This window comes from Bufo bufo, chromosome 3 (genome assembly GCF_905171765.1).
Source record: "Bufo bufo chromosome 3, aBufBuf1.1, whole genome shotgun sequence".
Classification (NCBI taxonomy): domain Eukaryota; kingdom Metazoa; phylum Chordata; class Amphibia; order Anura; family Bufonidae; genus Bufo; species Bufo bufo.
In genome coordinates, this window is record NC_053391.1 from 311,370,303 (window position 1) to 311,382,797 (window position 12,495).

The following is a 12,495-nucleotide window of genomic DNA, read 5'->3' on the forward strand; positions in this document are numbered from 1 at the left end:
GCTTCCCAGTCCGACAAGCAGCCGACTTCACGCAGCCGTTTATAGTACAGACAAACGCCAGTGATTTTGGCCTCGGTGCCGTACTCAGCCAGGTCGACACTACGGGCCATGAACACCCTGTTCTGTACCTGAGTCGGAAGCTCCTGCCGATGGAGGTGGCGTACTCCACAATGGAGAACGAGTGCCTAGCCATTGTCTGGACACTGCATCGGTTGCAGCCGTATTTATACGGGCGCCGCTTCACTGTGGAGACCGACCACAACCCCCTCAGCTGGTTAAACACCGTATCCGGGACAAATGGGAGGCTGCTACGCTGGAGCCTAGCTCTCCAGCAGTATCACTTGACCATTTGCCACAAAGGCCGTGACCACGGGAACGCGATGGGCTATCCGGGCAAGGAGAGGGTGTGGATGGACACACGGGGGAACACAGGAATGTGCTGCCCCCTCTAAAGTGGGAGGTGTGAGGAATATGGATTAATATTTACTGTCATGTCCTCACACCCACCATTTGCTGGAAAATGGCAGAGGAAATCAAGCTCCACAGGGGGGCCCTGCTTCAAAGCCGATGCCAGTTAGTAGAGAACTCCTAGCAGGCCACCTTTTTTTTTACATTTCACATCTCCAGACAGCCCGGATCCTGCAGGAAAACCCCCCAGCAAGAGGTATCAGCCCTTGCCAGGATCAATGCTACCTGCCAGAAATGGTGGCACCTACATTTCATAAGGAATTATAAATCGCCCAGCCATCGCAGATGCAAACCGGATACATATTTGTGTCCCGGTGGCCACGAGGAACGTGCCCATGTTCTTGGTTTGATAGTGGGATGCCAGGGAAGGGAGATTATACCTATCTCCCCACAGAAACCAACTGTTTGGACTCTAGTTGTAGCCGGAACTTAGGCGGAGCCGTTGGTCCCAGAGCCATCTCCCTGTGACCTTCTGGACAGGAGCTATGAACCCTAAAGGGTTTTGTGGGTCATTTGCAGCCAGTCCAGCAGGAGGGGGGGTGGACCCCTCCCAAAGGCCAGGAGGAGAGGGGCCGGCTACTGGTTAAAAGGCTTGGGCCAGCAAGCGGGCGCATCTTTCTCTGAAGAAGGGTCACATCGTGTAATGCGTTTAGGGGGACCCAAGAACTAGCTGAGATCACTGCCCTTCATGTGACTACAGTGAAGAACACACCACAACCGAAATAAACTTTCTTACCCGGTAATTGACTTTCGCTCTGCTTAACCCTGTTGTACCCATGTAACCTGTATCTGTAACCTCACACCACTGTATATATTGTGTTGTATCTCGTGTGCCCTTACGGCAATAAAATATATAATTTATTCTTGTACCTCGATCACTAATCCCCACGTCCATGTTTTGGCCTAGTTATAAGCTACCGCAGGTTGGTTTCTCACCCTATATAATCCCGTTAGCGGACCGGGCTTATATCAAACGAGAAGCTGATGGCAGATACCTAGGCTGAGACAGCGCTGTTTTCACTGCAGCAGTGAAAAGGCTCCCTCAGCTTGTTGGTTCTCTGTACCCACGTGGACAGGTGGTGTCTGTGTAAACTGTACCAAGCTGACCTTACCTGCTCCTCTGGAGGGCGTAACGTCACGTTTTTGGTAACCCATGACCATACCGCGTATCAGGATGTCAAGCAGGCATGAGGTGTGGTATTCGTCACAGGGCCCAATACTGACCCCTGTGGTACCCCACTAGTGACAGTGACCCAATTTGAGTGTGTACTGTTAGAAAACGGAGGGTGGTTATTATCACTGAGCCAGTTACTTACCCACATACAGATATTTTCTCCCAGTCCAAGCATTCTCATTTTATATACTAACCTTTTATTTGGCACAGTATCAAATGCTTTGGAGAAGTCAAGACACAACAGCTATTGACTCGTCCCAGTCAAATCTACAACTTACCTCCTCGTAGAAACTGATTAAATTAGTTTGACATGACCGATCGCTCATGAAGCCAGGCTGATCGTATTATACACTTATTTTCATTGATGCACTCCAAAATAGCATCTCTTAGGCCTCGTTCACACTTCAGTGTTTGGTCAGTGATTTCCATCAGTGATTTGTGAGCCAAAACCAGGTGCTGCTCTAAACACAGAACAGAAGCAGCTCTTTCACTTCTACCTCATGGCTGTGGAGGCTCCACTTCTGGTTTTGGCTCACAAATTACTGACCAAACACTGAAGTGTGAACAAGGCCTAAGGCCCCTTTCATACGGGCGAGATTCCCGCACGGGTGCAATGCGTGACGTGAACGCATTGCACCCGCACTGAATCCTGACCTATTCATTTCAATGATTCTGTGTACATGAGCGTTTTTTTTCACGCATCAGTTCTGCATTGTGTGAAAAACGCAGCATGCTCTATATTCTGCGTTTTTCACGCAGCCCTGCCCCCATAGAAGTGAATGGGGGCTTCAGTGAACAACGCATTGCATCCGCAAGCAAGTGCGGGTGCGATGCATTTTTCACTGATGGTTGCTAAGAGATGTTGTTTGTAAACCTTCAGTTTTTTATCACGCGCGTGAAAAACGCATCAAAACGCATTGCACCCGCGCGGAAAAAACTGAACAACTGAATGTAATCGCAGACAAAACTGACTGAACTTACTTGCAAAGTGGTGCGAGTTTCACTGAACGCATCCGGCCCCAATCCGCAACGCCCGTGTGAAAAGGGGCCTTAGAAAACCTTCAAACAGTTTACCCACAACAGATGTTAAATTTACCGGCCTTTCAGGTTTAAACTTTTTACCATTTATATACCGTATTTTTCGCCCTATAAGACATACCTAGGTTTTTGCGGAGGAAAATAATTATTTTTAACCAAAAGACATGCTTTTGGAGATTATATATATTTATTGGAATGGCAGTGGGGCCCGATGCAGTCACTGTATTCTATTACACCAGGCCCTGCTCACTGTAGTATTCATATCTAACCTGTAGGCATAGGTGCTTTGTTAAACTATAGCAAATTTTTGCAGCAGTAATCATGGTACTTGAAATTCCAAAAGCAGGCAGGCTAGGCGGCAGCATAACGTCACTCACTACGTTTATGAATGAAGCAGGCGCATGACGTGGTGAGTGACGTTACACTGCCACCCGGTCTGCCTGCTATGGGAATTTCAAATACCGTAAGTACTACAGTTGATTTCTTTACCGCTGCAAAAAAATTGCTATAGTTTAACAAAGCACCCTTGCCTACAGGTTAGATATGAATACTACAGTGAGCGGGGCCCAGTGTAATAGAATACAGTGACTGCACCAGGCCCTGTTGCCATTCCAATATCAGTTGCCAGCCCCTCATCCCTCCGCGCTGATACATCGCAGCCGGCGATGTATCAGTGTTAAATGGCAGCATTCACCCCATAAGACGCACTGCCATTCCCCTCCACTTTTGGGGGGTAAGGGGAGGTGAGTCTTATAGGGCAAAAAATACAGTAACGGAAGAACATTTTAGGGTTAGTTTTACTTTTTGTCAATGCATCACTCTGTTTCCAGCTTGGCTGCTTTTATTTGTCTTTTACATATTCTATTTTTTGCCGGTACTTTCTTGTTTTAGTGATTTAAACGCTTTCTTTTCATTTTTAAATTTTCCCCCTTTTTTTTTTTTTCTTGTTCCTTAACATTTTATTCCTGTAAGGTATGTACGTATCAGAGTTTAGGATGCTTTTAAAACAACACTCTTTTGAATGACAATTGGAAGGTTATTTTATGGTCACTATTTCCCAGGAGTCCCGTCCCCCCCCAACCTGCACATCTGTTGTTCTGTCAGGTCTAATGGTTGATACTAAGTCCAGTATTGTATTCCTCTAGTTAGATCCTGAACTAGTTGGGAAAGGTCATTGCCAAGAACCAGTTTCCTTTACAAGATCTACAGCTTTCAGTTTCCCGGTCTATATCTGGGAAGTTGAAGTCCCCCATAATAACCACCTCATTATGATTTGCTGCCTCGTCTATTTAGTTTAGAATAGGCCTGCACAATATATAATCGCCAAAGCAAATCGTATCGCAATAATCGACAATTGCAATATGGCAGACCCAAAAATGCTGCGATTACCTATACACAGAGGGAGGAGGGGCTGGGGGCGGCGTCTGTATTAGGAATGACAGCGGGGTCCGGTGCAGTCCCTGTATTCTAATGCACCAGCCCCGCTCACTGTTGTATAATATTATCTAACATGTAGGCATTGTTAAAATATAATAATCCAGCTGTATTACTTACAGCTAAGTTCCATAGAAGAGAGGCAGGCCGGGTGGCGCGTCATTCACTACGTCATGCACCAGCGCCGCCCACTTTACGAATAAAGCAGGTGGCACGGGCGCGTGACGCACCACCCGCCCTGCCTCCTCCCTCCTACGGAATTTAGCTGTAAGTAATACAGCTGGATTATACAGGATTATTATATTTTAACAATGCCTACATGTTAATTATACAACATGTAGGTATTGTTAAAATATAATAATCCTGTAGAATCCAGCTGTATTACTTACAGCTAAATTCCGTAGGAGGGAGGAGGCAGGGCGTGTGGCACGTCACTCACTAAGTCACGTGCCCGTGCCGCCTGCTTTATTCATAAAGTGGGCGGCGCCGGTGCATGATGTAGTGAATGACGCACCACCCAGCCTGCCTCTCTTCTATGGAATTTAGCTGTAAGTAATACAGCTGGATTATACAGGATTATTATATTTTAACAATGCCTACATGTTAGATAATATTATACAACAGTGAGCGGGGCCGGTGCATTAGAATACAGGGACTGCACCGGTCACCACTGTCATTCCTAATACAGACGCCGGCCCCCAGCCCCTTCACACTGCAGGGACACTTATGGGGGGGGATCTGTGGATGGCACATAGCATAAGATGCTATATATGTGTCATCCACAGATGCCCCCAGCACAGTGCCATCCACAGATCCCCATCCATAACAGTGCCATCCACAGATGCCCTCCATAACAGTGCAAATAGACCTCTAGCACAATTCCCTTAAAATATCGCATCGCATATCATTATCGCAATTTTTAGGGCCCTAATTGCAATCGCACAAAAATCCCATATCGTGCAGCCCTAGTTTAGAAGTATATTTTCTGTGGACTCTGGTATATTAGGTGGTTTATAATAAACGATCAGTATTTTATTATTGTTTTTGCCTCCATGTATTTCTACCCACAGTGACTCCACATGTTCATGTCCCTCATTTGTATCTTCCCGGAGTGTGAGCTTTAGACGTGACTTTACATAAAGGAAAACCCCTTCCCCTCTCTGCTTCGTTACATTAACCGCCCAATCAAAGCGATCAGCCATGTCTCAGTTATTCCCACTATGCCATAGTACTCTTCAGACATTACTCGTTCCAGTTCACCAGTTTTATTAGTCAGACTTCTAGCATTCGTACACATACAATTACACACACAACTGTATCGTATTGCGGTTCACAAATCACATCTGGAAGACACAGTGGCTAGCACTGAGGTTCGAATCTGACCAAGGACACCATCTGCATAGAGTTTGTATGTTCTCCCTGTGTTTGCGTGAAGACTTAGATTGTGAGCCCCATTGGGGGCAGTTGGATGCTAACATCTGTAAAGCACTGTGGAATATAGCAGCGCTATATAAGTGCATAAAATAAAAAAGGACAAATCTCGGCTGAGTCTGCAATAAGGATAAGAATAGGTCATGTTCTAGATTTTTTTTGTGGTGCTGTGGAATGGACAGCACATGGTGTGCTGTCCGCATCTTTTACGGCCGTGTTAAATTGAATGGGTCTGCATCCAATACTCAATGTGGATTGGATACGGAAAGAACATAAGGTCATGTGCATGAGGCCTTAGAAGAATAAGAATAATAAGAATAATACTACAAGACAAAAAGTGCTGACATGAACCCATCCTTAGAAAACAGTGTAAGGAGAGAGGTACAAGTGCCAGCATGTCCAAGCTTTTATGGGATATCCAATGACATTATAGGGAGTTTAGAATAGGAGAAGAGGACTATGACTCCCAGCACAACCAAGGCGTTATCGGTTATTAGAAGATATTACTGGGAGTGAGTAGAAGTAAAGAGCTACAACGCCCATTATTTCCCTATAATTCAGTCAGTTCAGGTCTGGGGAGCGACAGTCAGTCCATGAATTACAGCCGACACACAGACAGTGTATCCCAAACTGAGCACGGTCCTGTGAATTAGCCCCAATATCTGTAGTTGTGGTGTAATTTGCTCCAAATTTATCAAATCATCATGTTTTTGTTAAATTGGCTCATCTTTAAACCTAACACTTGTGTAGCAGTTTTAACCGTCTCAAATTTGGCTAATCATGTCCATTTTCTCACCAACTTTTCAGCGAGTGATGTAAAAAAGCAAAAAGTCGCTAATCTTTTGCACACGTGGCCTCAAAAAGGAGCAAAAACCCTATTTTGCCATTTTTTGAAGATCGAACTTTAGAGTACAGGGCTTCATAAATTTCCTCCATAATTTCCAGGAATTGCAATACTAAATGAATGGAGAACGTACAGCATGGTCAAAAGACCATGGTTTGTGGCAGAGAGAACATGAAATAAAGAGAGACAACATAAAAATCATACATTTATTTTCCATTTCCTAAATTAAAAAAAAAAAAAAAAAGAAGTCTTCCAAAGTCCATACACAGACACCAGAAAACTTTACCTTTATACAGTAGGCTGCAGAAGAACCACTATGTGTGGGAGAACTGTGCATGCAAAGGCATCTCTGCACAACCATGTATGTACACACTTTTTAATACTCCTCTTATTCTATGTGCAGAGCAAAGGCACATGATACATGCATGTATCTCCGTCACACTAGTGTTCACAAACATAGCACTATTATTGCACAATCATTTGTCTTCAACTGTTGAAGCAGTGTGGCTTAAGAGGTGTTTGTTCCCTAAATGTGACTGCAAACTAAGGCCTCTTTCACACGACAGTATGGCTTTTTCAGTGTTTAGCGGTCCGTTTTAAACGGATCCGTTGTTCCGTTTTTTGTTTCCGTTGTGTTTCCGTTTTTCCGTATGGCATATACAGTAATTTCATAGAAAAAATTGGGCTGGGCATAACATTTTCAATAGATGGTTCCGCAAAAAACGGAACGGATACGGAAGACATACGGATGCATTTCCGTATGTGTTCCTTTTTTTGCGGACCCATTGACTTGAATGGAGCCACGGAACGTGATTTGCGGGCAATAATAGGAAATGTTCTATCTTTTAACGGAACGGAAAAACGGAAACGGAATGCATACGGAATACAATCCGTTTTTTTTGCGGAACCATTGAAATCAATGGTTCCGTATACGGAACACAAAAAACGGCCCGTAAACGGGGAAAAAAAAAACGGTCGTGTGAAAGAGGCCTAAATGGGAGGAATGTCCCAGTTGCCAAATACATGACCCATGCTGAAATGTCTGGTATCTGGTCCATCTAAATAGCTTATAATACACATCTACTGACAATGACAAAATGCCAAGCACATGTTTCCAATACACCCAAAGGTTAATAAAATGTGCCGCTCTAGTAATGTGATTTATACCCTAAGAAAGGGGTAGGGAAGCATTTTAAACACTGGCCATGAAGCTGGAGTACCTTGATGGTTTACATATTTACTGCTGGTGTGTGGGGGTCTAGGGGTTACATTAGTGTGTGCGCATTGATAATTTCATCATACATTCATATGAACAGAATTAGAGGCTGGAAAGCAAGCTTTAAAATCTAGGTATCTGAAAAGGTATCTGATATCTTTATAGACATGACTGAGGTTCACAGAGGGATCCTGATATTTTACTATGCCTCTGTTCTTGAAGTAAAACAGGCTTGGATCTGTTTTTAACACAAGATTATTAAGTATAACAAGAGCGCAAGACCTATCACCATGTATATAAAAAAGCAATAAAATAAACCATAAAAGGACACCAAATATACAGCAATTCAAATTTCTTTGGTTAGAAATATAAAATAAAAAATAATATATAAAAATATGGCAATGAAGGCTAATGAGAGCACAAGTGACTGAAAAAAAACCCATAAATAGGTGATAAAGTCTGTAATTTAAGAATGAATGTATACCAACAGATTCGGAGGGGAGGGATGTGGAGTGTAGAATGACTATTGCGACCCCCTCAGCCCAGTTACATACTCTACAGATCACTCTGCTTTGGGCAGGAAAGGTTGGTTTTCTTCAGGCTGAGGCCCAGGATCACTTAAACATCTTTGTAAGCGCTGGGTGTTAGAACTTTCACTAGGATGAAACACATCATCGGCCCCAGGTGAAGGGGGCTCCTGGGCTACCATGGTGATCCCACCTTCGTCGTCGTCTTCTTGCGTTTCATCAATAAGATCCACTGACTCAGGGGAAGCAGGGTCAATGGTAATTACTGGAAGATTTCCAGCATTTGACTTTGGCTCGTAAGCGATAGGATCTGGGTATAAGAACAAGTTAAACTTTTAAAGGTAGAAACAAGTACACCGACACCTGAAGCCCATACTACTGAAAATACAGTGCAAGTAATACGTTGCCACTTTAGCACATAGCAGAAAAGTTGTTAATTAGTCCATTACTTATCACTTAGGATTACTGTTTATACACACCAACATATCACAACTCAGAACAAAGAAAAACTAAGAAAAAAAAATGTGATTTTTTTTCTGTCTGGTAAAATAAATAGAAATGATTATACTGGATTAACCACCATCTTTAATTAGTCACTATTTTGGATTGCTCTCTTATTTCAGTATATGACTTCCCTGCGGTGTGTACACATGCCTTTTTTTATGGGAGGATTGCCAGATAGAGCAATTTATATATGCCACTTTTTTTTTTTTAAACATTTATTTTATACTACACATTCATTTGTGACAATATTTATACAATTAATTAGAATTTTGAATAAATAAGTTATATTCCAAAATAAATATTTTTTGAGCAAATGGTGCCAGAAATCGTGAGTGTGCCAATCGAATTCTATATAGAGTTTATTCCTTTTTGGTCTGATGTTCGAACACCCAAAACATCCATATACCAGTATATGGTGAGCAACTGGTTTCTTTCTGGATTAAGAACTGTTCAATTCTGGTTTGTGGATACTACTAGGATAAACAACCTTAAAGCTGCCAACACATAAACTTATAAGTAGACCTGGTGTAATAAATGCAGCAAGAACTCTACATAAGGCCCTGCCTGAATAAGCTGTAAAATAGTACATAGTGGCATAAAACATTGTCTGCTATGCCATCTAGACATTGTTAGACCAAGGCCAATTGCTATTTTCTATATACCACAGATATACTTTTCTTGTTAATCACATTCTCACCTGAACCAACACGTGCCCTGGAAAGAGTAGGCGAATCCAACTTGTGCACAGGAACGGTTAAATAATTAGCAGCCTGGAAAAAATGCAATAAACAAATGACTTCATCCGGTACCAGTTTCACCTAAAACTACAACATTTCATAGTTCACATACATTAAAAGTATTGTGCCCATAATGAGAAACATTTATGGCGTATGTATACACAGGTATGTGCAATCCCTGTACTGAAGTTTATCACTAGACTGGATCAATGCAGAATAATCCCATAATTTAGACTCCCATACTATATCTTTGGTAAAACAGATTTTCCAGGTTAAAAGAATTGGACCTAATGTTCAAAAAAGGCAAAAAACAAGATTTTTGTGAACTCACCTGTAAAATCTCTCTCGCTTTAGTTCATTGGGGGACACAAAACCGTGGGTATAGCTGCTTGCTGCCACCAGGAGGCGACACTAGGCTAAAAAGTGTTAGCTCCTCCGCTGCCAGCCTGGAGAGAGCATATTAGTTTGTGCTCAAGCAGTAGGAGGAGGAAAAAAAAAATAAAAAAAAAATATTATATATATATATATATATATATATATAGCAAACACAAGTAATGCCAGAAGAGCCGAACCAAACTGAGGACCCCACTGGCAAACAAACAAACCGCCAGCACCTGCGGTTATAATAAAAACCGAATGGGTGGGAGCTGTGTCCCCCAATGAATTAAGCAAGAAAGATTTTACAGGTGAGTTCACAAAAATTTTGTTTTCTCGCTCGTATCATTGAGGGACACAGAACAGTGGGGATGTTCCAAAGCAGCCCAAGGGGCGGAAGAACACATCCACATGGAAACAGCCTCGCGGAAGCTCAAGACACCGCTGCCTGCAAGACCTTGTGGCCCAGCACAGTGTCCGCCGATGCAAAAGTATGCACCTGATAAAACTTGGTGAACGTGTGCAAGGATGTCGCTGCCTTGCACAGCTGTGAAGCTGAAGCTTGATGGAAACGAGCCCAAGATGTGCCCTGGTCGAGTGAGCCGTAATACCAAGGGGCGGCACCTTGCCCCGGGAGCGGTATGTCTCAGTAATTGCCAACCAGATCCACCTGGCAAACGTCACCTTGGAAGTCGCAAAACCCTTGCGAGGACCTTCCGGAATAATGAACGGAGTCCGTACGGCGGAAAGTTCTCGAGACGAAGTAAATCCTGAGAGCTCTAACCACGTCTCTAGAATGCGAATAAGAGGGGCAGAATAACGGAAAAACGATGTCTTCGTTGACATGGAAGGCCGAGACCTTCGGCTGAAAAGAAGGTATAGGTCGGAGTACTGCCTTATCTTGGTGCGGAATAAGGAAGGGTTCCTTACAGAAAAGCGCTGCCAATTCTGAAACGCGCTTGATGGAAGTGATAGCCACCAAGAATGCGACCTTCCAGGAGAGAATACGGAGGGGAACTGTGTCTAAATGCTCAAATGGAGCCGATTGGAGAGAACACAGAACCAGGTTCAAGTCCCAAGAAGGCAAGGGAGGACGATAAGGAGAAACGGTATGGGCCAACCCTCGCAGGAAGGTCTTAACCGAAGCCTGAAGTGCCCGAGGACACTGGAAAAAAATTTACAGCGCCGACACCTGTCCCTTCAAGGAACTAAGGGCAATGCCAAAATCCAGACCCGACTGCAAAAATGAAAGAATGACCGAAAGAGAGAAGCGTAGCGGGGGAGGCTACGTTCTTCACAGAAACGCAAAAAGGACTTCCAAGTTCTGTAATAAATCCTGGACGACACCTGTTTCCTGGCTTTAATCATGGTGCAGATGACCCTGTCCGAGAAACCTCGCTGCTTCAAAATGGCGGTTTCAACAGCCATGTCGTCAAACGTAGAGACTCTAAACTCTGGTGGAAGACAGTACCCTGAGAGAGAAGATCTGGTCTGAGCGGAAGGAGCCACGGTGTGTCTCCTAGGAGACAAACTATGTCTGTGTACCATGCGCGACGAGGTCAATCCAGAGCGATGAGGATTGTTTGGATGGCCTCCATCTTGATTTTATGTAAGACTCGGGGCAGGAGAGGTGGAAACACGTACACCAGGGAACACCCGCCCCATGGTGTCACCATGCCCTAGGATCTTTTGTTCGAGAGAAGAAGATGGGGAGCTTGTGGTTGAGTCTGGATGCCATCAGGTCCACCTCTGGTCAGCCCCACCGGAGACATATCGCTTCGAACACCTCCGGATGCAGAGACCACTTCCCCGGGTTCACAGTCGTCCAACTAAGGAAATCTGCCGTCCAGTTCTCCTCCTTGATGGTTGATATAAGCCACTGCCGTGGCGTTGTCTGACTGCACTCGTATGGGCCAGCGCTTCAGGAGAGGGGCCCAACGTAGAAAAGACAGATGAATGGCCCGGAGTTCCAGTATGTTGATACACCTTGGACCATCTGAGGCGGGAAGACTCTGCTCCAACCTTGGAGACTGGCGTCGGTGGTGATGACCGTCTATGAGATTGGAAGAAATGATTTCCCCAAAAGCCACCACCTAAGTCCTGAACGCACCCCTAGGGGCAGGACGATGTGACAGTCCAGGGAATCCGGCGACTTGTCCCACAATGACAAGATTGTCCGTTGAAGTGAACGAGTGTGAAATTGTGCAAACGGAAACCCCTCGAAAGTAGCGACCATTGCACCCATACCTTCATGCAAAACCGAACTGAAGGGTACTTGCGCCGGAGGAGAAGGCGGATTGACCGACGAAGAGCCAGCTGCTTGTCCAGAGGGAGGAGCACCAACGCCAGAAAAGTGATCCGTCTGGTAGGACGCAGAGAAGACTTCTGGAAATTCACCAACCACCCGAACCATGCTAGGGTATCCAAAGTGATACGCAGGCTGTCCTCGTTCTGATCGAAGGTCGCCGCTTTGACCAGAATGTCGTCCAGATAGGGAATCAGGTTGATGCCCCTGGTACGAAGAAGTGCCAGGAGAGGTGCAAATATTTTTGTAAAGACTCACGGTGCCGTCGCCAGGTCAAAGGGAAGGGCGACGAACTGATAGTGATGGAGCCCCACTGCGAAGCGGAGGAAACGTTAATGCGCTGGGGCAATGGGGACATGTAAGTACGCGTACTGAAAGTCTATGGATGAGAGAAATTCGCCTTGGTCCAGTGAAGCAATCACGGAGCGAAGGGACTCCATTC

General features: G+C 44.6%; 1 protein-coding gene across 1 annotated transcript in view; it reads right to left on the minus strand.

Moving 5' to 3' along the window:
- Positions 1 to 8,142: 8,142 nt before the first annotated feature.
- SLC9A1 (solute carrier family 9 member A1) overlaps positions 8,143 to 12,495 on the minus strand; it is a 123,730-nt gene continuing 119,377 nt past the window's right edge. The window contains exons 11-12 of the mRNA XM_040424263.1: positions 9,334 to 9,406; positions 8,143 to 8,442 (exon numbers count right to left, since the gene is read on the minus strand). Of these exons, the coding sequence (XP_040280197.1) occupies positions 8,168 to 8,442; positions 9,334 to 9,406 (348 nt within the window). The 3' untranslated portion in view covers positions 8,143 to 8,167. The remainder of the gene's footprint in view (positions 8,443 to 9,333; positions 9,407 to 12,495) is intronic.